The 12,277-nt window shown below is 55.0% G+C and overlaps 1 protein-coding gene across 1 annotated transcript in view; it reads left to right on the top strand.

The window, feature by feature from the left end:
• Positions 1-9,252: 9,252 nt before the first annotated feature.
• ZSWIM5 (zinc finger SWIM-type containing 5) overlaps positions 9,253-12,277 on the top strand; it is a 97,157-nt gene continuing 94,132 nt past the window's right edge. The window contains exon 1 of the mRNA XM_051624576.1: positions 9,253-9,958. Within this exon, the coding sequence (XP_051480536.1) occupies positions 9,268-9,958 (691 nt within the window). The 5' untranslated portion in view covers positions 9,253-9,267. The remainder of the gene's footprint in view (positions 9,959-12,277) is intronic.

Genomic DNA, 12,277 nt, shown 5'->3' with positions numbered 1-12,277 from the left:
TCCCTCCCTGGGCAGTAACAGGTTGAAGATCAAAGACATGCCATCTCTTGACACCTTCTGGTTACCTCCTGCCAGATGTGAACCCAGGGCAGGGCATTAGGAGGAAGTTTTGGCTCTGCACCTTGATTTCTGGCTGGCAGGTGTAATGTTGGGGTTCCTGCCCTGCACTGCCACCATCGGGCTGAAGTTCCCACATGCAGTCCAAGGTCATCTTGGGCATCTTGTCACCAGTGTCCAGCCTGGTCCCCATTGCAGACACAGTGTTGGGGGCTGCCCAGCCCTCAAGGCATGGGGTGCTGCACTCCTGGCAGGCAGCTGTGCCTGCCTGCACCCTGGGCCACCCCCATGTCTGTCTCAGCTCTGTAGCCCTTCACTCCAGCTCCATCCATCATTCCACGTAGCTCCACTCAAAGCCTCCCCTGAACCTTCCATCTCCTTTCTGGGCCCCATAGCCCGAGTGGGAAGCAAAGGACTATTTTTTTCTGCTCAGCATTGTGGGGACACCATGCCATGGTGTGAATCCTCCTGATGATGCTCTGAGCTGATCTTCTGTGCCACGTCCTGGGATCCTGCACCCCTCTGCCCTGCCTCTGTGGGAGGATGCTTTGCCCAGCAACTGGGACAGAAGCCAGGGTGAAGAGGAGCCATTCCCCATGGGGATGAGGGCAATGGGATCAGGTGGGTCTTTCTCATCAGCCTGGAGGAGCCAGCCAGGCTCTCTCACAGGGCACTGCCTGAGACCCTGATCCCCCTCCTCCATCTCTCTTGCTTTCTCCCTCCTCCTCCCCCTTCCTCCTCTACCTGCTCCCAGCAGCCCACAAGGGCACCTCTGTGTGCTGCTCCTGCCATCAATATTGAGGTTATCTTTTTCTTCTGGCAGCTGCTGTAATTGAAACAAAGCAGGCCGGGCCTCACGGGCTCCACTCCTCTCGCTCATTTTGCTGGTGTTGCTGAGACAACTAATTCATCTTATCGATGCGTGCTTGGCCTCTTTTCCAGATCCAGGCAGAGCCCCCCTCCCCACCACTGGCAGGGGGACTGGTGAGAGCAGCCTGTGTCCCTGCAGTGTGCTGCTGGGTGCTGCTCTGCCCCAGTCTCTGGTACTTGGCTTGCAGCAGCAGGAGATGCCAGGGGAGCTGGTCAGAAGGGAGAGGTGCAGACTGGAAGGATGATGATGATGACTTTTATCTCTGTCTTTTGCCTTCTGAAGCTTCCTTAGCCCTTTTGTTAAATTCCGCATCCTTACCTTGCACAGCTCCTAAAGGTGTCCCTGGCAAGTAGGTGACATTGTGATGAGTGGGGCACACACAGATTTGCATTCCCTTGCTGATGACCAGCTCTGCAATTAGCAGTGGCAGACAGAGGGATTAGGTCTGGTGCTGGGTGGGTAGTCCAGTAGCACCCTGCTGTGCTGCTGCTGCTTGGCTATCTCCCAGCAGACAAACTTTGAGCCCTGAAGTCTTGGATTGGTATTTTGCTTTGGGTAGAGGAACTGAGGGGTGGGAAAGAGCTGTGACACTGGGTGAACTCCTGCATGTCTGAGTAATGGGTAGGGTTTAGGGTGAGTATTGCTCCATATGTTGTTGTCCAAAGGCTGGAAAGGTTTGGGGGTCCTGTGCTTGAGCCCCCCTATGGCATAGATCCTCTTTGAAAAGTGCTGGAGACCCAGAGCTCTGCAAAGCCTTTGTTGGTGTCTACACTCCAGCAATGCTGAGGGAGAGCTTTGCTCTGAGTGGGCTGGAGGTGAGGTATTTTGGGGGAGTTAACAGGCTCTTCACATTGCTGATGTCAGGGGGTGTAATGTGATTAGCTGGAGTCAGCAAGCTCCAAGGAGTGCTCAGCTGTCAGGGGGGCTGGCTCAGCACCCGAGGGTCCAGGGCAAGGAACTGGGGCTGACTTCATGTCCTGGCAGTGCTGCACCATGTACCCTGGTGTCGGTGGCAGAACCGCCGCTCCAGAGGAGGACAGACCCCAGTCCCACATGCTGCTGCCTTGGCCCTGTGTGCTGCTTCTGCCAAGAGCTAGGCAGAGCCTCTCAGGAGAGGGGGAACAGCCAGTCCTAATGTCAACAGAGGCCTCTTGTGCAGTGATGCTGTGTCAAGAAGAGGAATGGATCCCTCCTCCTCCGCCCATTCATCTGGCAGCCGGGGCTGGCGTGCTGCCAAGCCAGGCTGCTTTGGAAACATTTCATTGAGGAGGCAGCTGAGCCTAGGAAAACAGAATGAAAATATACAGAGAGATCACTGTTGTTAGGCAAAATAAATGCAGGCGGCTGCACTTCTGTCCCCCAAGTCCATCCCAGCCGGGCCCCTCTTGGTTCTATGGGGTGAGGGTGAATGCTGCTGCCTGGGAATAGCAGCCATGTATCTCCATCGTGGGTTAGGAGCTGGGGAGCAAGGGCCACAAAGCTTGTCCCCAGCTTTGGCCAACTTGCTGACATTCCTGGTGAGTAGATCCAGACTCATCTTTATGTGGCATCACCCAAGGAGATGGGGCAGAGCAGAGAAGCAGCCACAAAAATGAGCCAGCCCCAGTGACTCGTGTACCCTGTATGGCCACCAGTGCTGGAGGCTGGTGAAGACAGGGCTGAGGAAGCGTCTCAGATATTGGACCCATTCATTCTCACCTCCTTCACCAGAATCAATCACAGGTCCTGGCCAGGCATGAGACCACCACCAGGACAGACCCACACTCCCTAGGTTTTCAAAGCCCCTTTGCTCAGCATCCCCCATTTTAATCTGCTGACAGAGAGAGGGCAGAGTCACCCCAAAGCAGAGTCAAGGGACGGAGGGTGGAGGCACCGCTCTGACTTCAGAGCAAAGGTGCATTCAACAAGTTTGCTTTTCCTGTTGTTTCCTTTATAACCTCTCTCCTCCCTCCAAAGGCCTCCAAGTCTCTCCCTAGTTCTTTGCTGACCTGCAAAAGGCCCATCTCAGCTCCTTCGCTTCCTCCTGGTGGGTCCAGAGTGGTTTGAGGGAGGCAGAGCTGCAGCCCTGGCCCCATGGGACTTGAAGGCTCTCACCGCTCCTTGAATCCTCTTACTGGCACAGAAGCACAGCTTTATGTGGCCTCACCTCTCTGTGTCCACCCAGAATGGTCCAGCCATTGCTGTGCAAGAACAAAACAGGCATCTTTCCCTGCTGCTGGTTTCTAGCTGCTACTTTTGTTCAATGGACGATGGCACAGAGGGAACAATTTGTTTCTGTTATTTATGGTTTTGATCTAGGGGCTGAAAGATGCCCAGTGTGAGCAGACAAAGCCCAACCAGCACCCCAGGAGAGACACATCTCACCAGCCCAACATCTGTGGATTTGAGGCACGGAGATACCCAAGGCTGAGACTGAATCCTGCACTGGTCCCTGCATTCACAGGAGCTTTACTAAAATTCAGGTTCCTTTCTCTTGCCCTCCCACCAGGAAAGCAGATAGCAAGGTAGGTTTGCTGTGCCCCTCTCCATCTGCTTTGTAAAGGAGCTGGAAGAAGAAGACAAATCCACAGAGCAGCCTCTGAGTGAGAGCACTGTAACACCTGCTGAAAAGACCTCAGTCCCAAGCTGGGGTGGGCAGCCCCCAGCTACTGAGAGCCCTGATAGAGCTGTAAGAGAAGAGCTGCATTAATGATGTTTGCTGAGCTTTTACTATGGAAGAGGCCCCAGGATGGAGACTTTTTTTTTTTTCCACATGGATGTGCCCATGGAAATGTCTTTGGAATAAATTGTTGAAATGGGTGGCAAGGAAAGACCCAGACCAGATGTTCCAGATGTCTGAACTCTGGCTCCTGAAACCTGCTGCTGCTGCCTGTTACCATGGCAGAAGTGACAGCGATGGGCTTAGCGGCGCCTGAGGCAGGGCTGGCAAATCGGTGCAGATGAGTGTACAGACCAGCAGAACCAGGCGTGAGGAGAAATGCTATAAATTGCAATGATCTGGCTTTCATCAAAGCTGTTTTTTATTAGTTTGAGGTTCCCCCCACCCAGCCAATCAGCACGCAGTCCTAAGGTCACACAGCCAACGAGGATCCAATCATGTGGCCAACCAGCCAACCAGCCCAGAGGCACGGAAGCTTCCCAGCCAAGCAGCCATGGTGTATTATAATCTCCCAGCCAATCAGCTATGCGACATTATAATCTCCCAGCCAATCAACTATGGGACATGATAATCTCTCAGCCAATCAGCTATGGGGCACTATAATCTCCCAGCCAATCAGCCATGGGGCATTGTAACCTCCCAGCCAATCAGCCATGCCAGGTTTTGTAGCTTCTCTCTGAGTGAATTTGCCCAGCTCTCAGCCTCTCCTGCATGGTGTTTCAGCTCTCAGAATCTGTATGTTACCTTCTCTCCATTACAGATCCTCTTCTGTTTTTCTGAAAAAAATGAAGTTGGTTCAGTATGTTGTTTCCCATCAGTTTAAATTCTTCCTTCTCCCCTAGAAGACTGTTCCCTACCCAGAGTTATCTACATTTGAATTACCATTCCCAAAGAGTGTCAAATGCAGAGGGTAAAACTGGGCTGATGCCAAGGGATTATGGCATAACCTGACAAAGGGGTTATGGTGTTCCCTACACAGGAGCAGGACCCTGGGTGGTGGAGGGATGATCCCTGGTCTTGACCTGACCCCAGCTTCCCACCCAGCTGGACCCTGCAACCCGCTCCTGTCTCCAAAGCCAGGGGCAGAGCTGAGGCAAAAGGCTGACAGGAGCGTTGGTTACGCCTTGCTTGGCCATCATTTATTCATGCTCTTGTAGCCTGCAAAATGATTCCACGGTTATTTTAGTATCTCTAATTAAGGGGAGGGAGCTTCAGGGGCTGAGAAGGGGGTGATGGGCCAAGGGCTGCCTTCTGCTAAGCTCAGCACTGTGGCAGCCAGGCCAGCCAGGATGGACACTGCTCTCTGCAGGCTGAGGAACTTTCTGGAGCACTGTGTGCTTTTGGACTTTGCCGGGGAGAGGGCCGTGTCCCCTGGAAGCCAAGGGTCTTTGCCCAGCAGCTCCTCCAGTCTTTATTGCTGGCCTGCACAGCAAATGTGTTTGCTGGAAGGGTGCAGAAATCTCTGTGGCGAGGCAGAGGCTCAGCACTTTGCTAATCTTATGGGGGCTGGGGGAAGGCAGCCCTGGCAAGCCAGAGATGTAATGTTTGTGTGGGAGAGAGGGAACAACAGCTCCTGACAGCCCTGCCTCTCTGGTCCGGTACAAGGGGGCATCTGGGTCTATCTGATCCCAGCCTGACACTAGTGCCCAAGCACTTAATTCTATTTTTCTCCTTTCCTCACTGCTGCTCCAGTCCACGTCCTTGTTCCTCTTGCCCCTCTGCTCCTGGGTGCCTCTTCTCCAGCTGAACAAAGGAGCTTCCCAACCTTCACCTTGCCCCATGGATCCCATCCCTGCAGCAGGACTCACTGACTCCCACTGCTTGCATCACCCAAGGCTTCTCAAGAGGTCCTCCAGGACTCCCAGCCCTGCCAGGTCAAATGTCCCAGTGTCTGCAGTGCACAGCAGGCAGAGGCCATGTGCCACATGGTGCCCTGGGGAAGGCATGGCATGGTGCTGCGTGCCAGCATCCTTGATCATGGATCAAGGATGGCCTGAGGTTTTTCTTGTGGATTGCTGTCCCTCTTGGCAGTAGCTGAAGGGCAGAGAAGCTGCAGCACCCTGAGCATCCCCTGCTTTAAACTCATTCATTCCTGAGTATGTACAGAGACATATAGGCAAGCAGATCTGTTCCTGTGTCAAGGTGAGGGTGAGAGCAGCCATCCTGCGTCCAGTCTTTGAATTCAGCACCTGCTTGGAGAGGGGAGGTGGTACTTGCAGTCCTTGCATTTCTCTTCTGAGTACACAGACAATTGCAGTCACTGAAGGAGGTCCCTGAGATTGTCAGTTCTGGAAAGTTTCATAAAATAACTGGCTGGGTAGTGAAAAGGAACTTTATTAGAGTCCCTGCTGAAAGAGGAGCACGGCAATAACTCAGTGCTAATGAGTCAGTGAAGAATCCATGGGGGATTCAAACAGTTTGAAGGCAAAAAGCTCCAGCTCAAGCTTATGCTTTATCGGAGACCTTACTAAGCACTGGAGAATCTAAAAATGAGCCTCAAATCTATGGGCAACCAAACCAAGCTGTGAGTCCTCTTGCTTGCCAAGCCAAATATTTCATAAGGCAACACCTTCTGCCCCTTCCTGGATGTTGGATACACAGGTATAACTACCCTGGGCAATATATCCCTCTGCTCCTCCATTACAGCAGGGGAGCTGCAGGCTGCATTACTCCCTGTGTCCTTTCCCTCCTGCTTCTGCTCTGAGCAGTACCAGCAACATGGGAAAGGCAGAAACCACCACACTTCCAGCATGTGCCTAGGGCTGGTGGCTGTAGCAGGGAGCTTGGCTGCTGAGAAGCCCAGCTTTGGCTGCTTCGGAGCAGCAAATCCTCTGGGTGGCCAGAGCAGGAGCTTGGTGACCACCTGCACTCTGTTACCCACCTCCTTTCCCATCTTTTATTTGCCATAAAGCTCCTACTGTTCTTGTAGATCTTCATCTGTCATCAAGGGACTCCCTTGCTGCTCACTGAATCTTGCAAAGCTCTGCTGTCATCTCTGCAAAGCTCAGCCAGCGTTATCCATCTTAGTGAGGGCACAACATGGACTGTCATGAGTCAAAATAACATCAGAGAAGCACAGTACCATCCAAGAGAGGGCAAGATGCCCAGGGAAAGGCAGTTCTTTCTGCTGGGTGTGGGGTTTGGTCAAGGTGGGGAGAGGAGAGCAGCTGTATGAAGGTGTGCAGGTGGAAGCAGCAAGGAGGTGGCATCCCCTTGGGCTGAGATGTGATACCTACCAGCACTTATCTTGTCTTCCACAAAAAAAAAAAAAAAGCACAGGTGTCAGGAAAGGCCCAGAGAACATCTCAGTAGCACCCTTTTCCTCTCTCTTTGTTGGAGCTCTTGAATTTAGTTCCTAGCAAGAGGGAAGCAAATTTCTTGCCTTGCAGCACCTGCAATTTAAAGCTGGACTTTTGACTGGCACCCAAAGAAATTCCCATGAGATCACACTGCACTGCTGCCTAAATGCACTGTGGAGCCATGGGGGTCTCCAGCCCCTTTGGTCAGTAAATTTTCTAGCCAGGGACTCAAAATAAAATGCTTTCTGGGACGAGCATGAAAAATCGGTACTTTGTGAATAACACCAGTGCTCAGGCCAGAAGGGCTGGAGTTGGTGGATCACAGCATGGGCAGACCCCGACCAAACAGCCTCACAGCTGGGAGAGGAGCTGGGGCTGCTGGTGGTAGAGACTCAGCAAATGGCTGGGCTCAGGAAAGCGTGCAGTGAATTATTGATGTACCTGGTTCCAGACTGAATGAGCAGCATCAGGGGCTGGGCAGGAGGCTGACATTTCGCATCCTTCCCTGGGGAGAAGAGGTCTGTCCATGTTCTCTGGGAGGTGGAGGGTTCCCCCCTTGTGAAATTCAGGGCTGTAATGAAAAGGACAGGGAGAGACGGGGAGGAATGGAGAGCAACAAATGTTTAGATAAAGAGGGAGAAGAAAAATGGATTGATTTGTCTTTGAAATAACATGCTAAACCCCCAGAGACAGGCTGGCCAGCCACCGCACCGACCTTGCTTTGATTTGAGTCTGGATTATATGTTTTATGCAGTGAAAAGTCAGCTTGTTGGGAATGAATAACATCCCTGCTTGGGCTGAAGTCTAAAATCCTCTTTATTGGCACTGTCTGGGGACGACGTAAGTAAGGACACTCAAGGTTGTCAGTAGGTGAGCTCTGCAGAGACAGAGGGAGCAGACAAGCTGGGGTGCTGTGTCCCAGCTGTTGTGCAGGGTCTCCCCTGCCTGAGCAGACCCCAGTGGCTGCAGGGGGACACTGGTGCTGGCAGAAACTCCTGGGCAGTCAGGCTGCTGTGACACCAGAGCCCTCAGCCTCCATCGTCGGAATTGTTCAAGATCCTGTCGGACTGGTCTCTGCCAGGAAGGCGTGCTGTGCCTTGGGGCAGGAGGGTGCTTTGGGGTGGCCCCTTGAGGTCCCTCTGTGCAGCCAGGGAGGGGTAGACAAGGGTGAAGCCCTTCTTGCTCTTCCCCAGGTCCTACTGCTACAGCGACCAGAGGTGATGAGCAAAATGCTGTGCTCCCAAGGGCTCCCTGTCGCAACAGTCCCTCACGGAGAGTGAATTTCCCTTTGGGGTTAAAGAAATGGGGACATGATTCCTGGGAAAAAACGTAAACAAATCTATGTGTGGCTGCTGCCTTTGGCCAGGCCCTGCCACAGGTTAGCACTGATTATTTTGAACAAGACAGCAGCAGCAAGAAACACCTCAGCCTTCAAGGAAAGCCTCTTCCTGACCTTCATTGATTAGCATGTGGTTTATTCACTAAAATGGAGGATCTCTCCTTGCAGTAGCTCTGCCTGCCCTCAGTGGCTGCCTGAGATCTGATTCCTTCCCTCCGAGTCCTGCGAAGGAGACCTTGGGCTTGGAGGTACCTCGTGGCATAATTATTTCCTGTTCCCTAATTGCATCGCCCTGTTATTCCAGGAAATGTACTCTTGCTCTGTCAGTAAGAGTAAATAGGAGATCTCTGCAACAAGGGAGCAACCAGTTATAGTCTAGATGTGGCTGAACTGCAGATAGAAAGGAATTTGGTTTAGATTCTCAGAAGTATGAGAATAAGAGAGTAAGAAATCCAAACTCTGAGATCTGTGAGCTCTGCTTTTCCTCAGAGGTTTGTCACTTAAAATTAGACTGGGTAAAATAACAGTGATGTATTTCTGGGGAAAATCCTGGGACAGTGCCCTGTTGGGCACGGCTGCTACCCCGCGGAACCCCGAAGGTGATCTGCGGGTTGGACTCGGAGGTGGGTCAGGCTCAGCGCTGAGGCCGGGTGCCCAAGGACAGATACTCGGCCCCGTTTCCTGCCGGACACCTCCGGGGAAGCGGTGCCATCTCCCCCTTACCTGGGGACAGAACCCAACGTGTGCCCCTTCTCCGCCTGGGGACACAGCTCGGCGGGGCGGGGACGGCCCCGGGGACCGCAGTGTCCCCTGAGGCCACGCTCGCCCCGCCCCGCCGAGCTGCGTCCCCCGGCATCCCGGCAGGTGCAGGCCGCAGAGGGGTCAGCGGGGGCGGGCTGGGGGCTGCGGAGCGTCCCGCCCCACCGGGGGCCGGCTCCCGGCCGGCGGGACCACCCCCTCCAGTCTCCACCCCCGACCCCCCCCCTCCTCTCCTCCTCCTCCCCGTCTCTCCTCCCCTCGCCCGGCTCAGTCGGTCGCAGCCATGGCGGAGGGAGGAGAGGGAGAGGAGCTGCTCCGCCCGCCGCTGCCCGCCGGCGCCCCGGGCCCCAAGCGCTTGTGCTCCCGGGCGTGCCCGGCGGGGGGCACCGGCACCGCTCACCCCCGTCCCGGAGCCGCGGGGACCGGCGCGGGGCCGGGGGCGGGGGCCAGCGGGGCCCCTCCGGCGCTGGCCGGCTGCTGCCCCGCGGCGGCGGCGGGGACGGCGGCAGCGGGGGCGGCGGGGCCGGCGGCGGCGGCGGCGGGGCCGGGGGGCGGTGGCGGCGGCGGGGCGGGCAGCCTGCTGCAGCCCGAGTCGCTGCTGGACGCCGCGGCCAAGCGTGTGGCGGGGAGCTGGGCCTTCGAGCGGGTGGAGGGCCGCTTCCAGCGCATCCCCGAGCCCGTCCAGCGCCGCATCGTTTATTGGAGCTTCCCCCGCAGCGAGCGGCAGATCTGCATGTACTCCAGCTTCCAGCCCGGCCGTGCCACCGCCGCCTCGACCCCCGCCAGCTCCGCCGCGGGGGGACCCTCCGCCGCCGCCCCCGCCCCGGCCAGCGAGGAGAGCCCCGCCGCCGGGCCGCCGCCGCCCGCCGCTCCCGCCGCCGCCCCCGCCGTCGCGCCGCAGGGTGAGGGGCTGCCCTTCCGCCGCGGCATCCGCCTGCTGGAGACCGGCGCGGTGGACAACGTGCTGCAAGTCGGTGAGTGCCGGGACGGGGCCCCTGGGGGCTTCTGTCCGTCAGTCGTCTCTCCCCCTCCGCCCTCCCCCGCCATCGCTCCTCATTTCCCCCCCCCCCCCCCCCCCGAACACTTCAGCCTTTTGTCTGGCGCGGCTGTTGTTTGACAGGAAAATCCTGCCCCGGGGGCAGGGACCGCCTTGTGTTCCTCTGGGAAGATGCCGGGTTTGGGGGGTGGGAGGGATGGGGGTGACCTCCCGGTGGGGTGTCTGTGCCCTGGTGTCACCGGCAGCTGCCCGCGGCGTGAGCGCTGTCGGTGCAGCCCCTTGCGAGTGGGCTAATCAAGCAACCTCACCCCCCCCCGCCCTCCCAAAGCGCCCGTCGAGGATTTGTATGGAGGGCACGCAGCACTGCCGGCTCCCCTGCCCCCCTCCCTTCGCAGCGTCGGTCCCTCTCGCCCCATAGCACCTACGCCCCCGCTCCCACCGGGGTCCTGACCCACTGTGAGAGGGCTTATAAACATAAAGCATCTCACCAACAGCTCTGAGTGTTTGCCTTTGTCTTCTCCATCAGGGGTTTTCCCCCCTTGGAAAATCTCCAGGGGGGCACCTGCCCCTCGCTTTCCCCTTCCCACCCCCCTGCTCAGGCACCTTCAGTGGGACCGGCTACTGGAAAGTGAAGGGTTGGGTGGACTGGTGGGTACCACTGGTGGCCTGGTGTGATGCGTGTTTCGGGGGGGGATGCTCAGGGCCTTCTCGCTTGGTGACGAAGGGGCCGTGGGAATGATGGTGGGAATAATGGCATCGTGTTTTCTCTCCATGGGCAGGTGGCTTTTGTGTGTGCTGGAGGAGGGGGTCTGTCAGAGAGGAAATGTTCCTCTTTCCCCATCCTTCCAGTCCCTGTCCCCATCCAAAATCCACCTTGTATCTGTGAATATGTAAAGAGAAACAAATTGTGGTGTTTTACATAAAATAATCCGCTGCTGGTTGTTATTGGAAGTGATTGAAATGCACGTTCCCATTAAAATGACATTAGGCTAGAATTTGTTTTGCAAATGTGAAATGTAAATTCGTTTTGTGCCAGGGTATGGCTGAATGAGTGAAGGGAGGGTGGTTTTTGTTGTAAGCAATGGTTAGTTTGGCTGTGCTTATTTAAAGAGCCCTCCTTCCTTTTGGGAAAAAAACAGCTTAAAAAAAAAATCTCATTTGGTACAGTTTATATTCAGAAGAGCATTATCAAAACATTTTCCATTTGAGGCATGAAAATAGGAGACAGCGCATGAATTTTTCTTCCACCTCTGAGGATACGCAGTGAAAATTCCTGTAACACAAAAGGCTTTTCTCTGAGGATATGATTATACCCTGTTTTTTTGGGTGAATTAATATTTTCTAAGGGCTGTGTTAAGATGATTAATTATTCTAAGTCTGTTTAAAATACTTTGAAACTCAAAACCAAATAATTTTTTAGAAGGAAGAGGAGTAGCTCTACAAGAACTTTAAAATTGGGGTGGAAAGGAAATAATAGCTTACTGTGGGTGATGCTTTATTCACCTGCCCACCAAGGTGGGGGTGCAATGAGCAGCTGGGGTGGGAGTGGGAGATGGAGGTAGCGGTTGCCTAGAACCAAGGCTGGTTCTCTACAAAGGAATTTTCAATTAAAAAAAAAATATTTTTCAAACGTGGCACTGATGAGGTTTTAGCCAATGGTGGGAAGGAGCTGGGTAAGCTCTGGGGTCAGGTGCTTGTGGGACATGCAGAGCAGCCCCATCCCAAAGCGACGTCCAGTGCTGGCATCCAGCATCACACCTGTCTCCCCACACGTTCCACTGCTGCCTTGGATGAGCCAGAGGATAGGGAGGATGGTCGTGTCTCCAGTGTTTCATATGCCCTGACAAGTCTAAGCCATCTCTCCAGCTTTGAAATTGGAGCTCGCACCCATTGTCCTCCGAACCGTCAGCTTTTAGATGAAGCAGCATGTTCTGGAAACGCTCGCAGCAAAGTCGGCGGGTGATTTATCTCTTGTTTTTACAGCACAAAGGGGCAGGCAGGATGCTGGCCATGGGAGTTTGCCTTTGGAGCTGGGGGGTTCAGGTCTTGGCTGTAGCGAGGCTCTTCTTTGGATGCCAGCGGGTGGGTGATGTGGTGTCAGACACCTCTGTTGGTGTCCCCGGGGCAGCCCTGTGGCTGCAGTCCCTCACAGTCCTGAGCCAGAGGAGAAGGATTTACATCAAACAAAAGGCTGTGAAGGGCTGCGTGTTTATCCGGGGCAGACAGAAGGCATAACTGAGATGTCCTCCGCCAACTTTCCACATCCATCCTGCGGATGCTGCTGGAAGGTGAGGTG

The sequence above is a fragment of the Apus apus genome, chromosome 7 (assembly GCF_020740795.1).
Source record: "Apus apus isolate bApuApu2 chromosome 7, bApuApu2.pri.cur, whole genome shotgun sequence".
In the NCBI taxonomy this organism is placed as follows: Eukaryota; Metazoa; Chordata; class Aves; order Apodiformes; family Apodidae; genus Apus; species Apus apus.
This window is presented reverse-complemented; position numbering and strand designations above follow the sequence as displayed.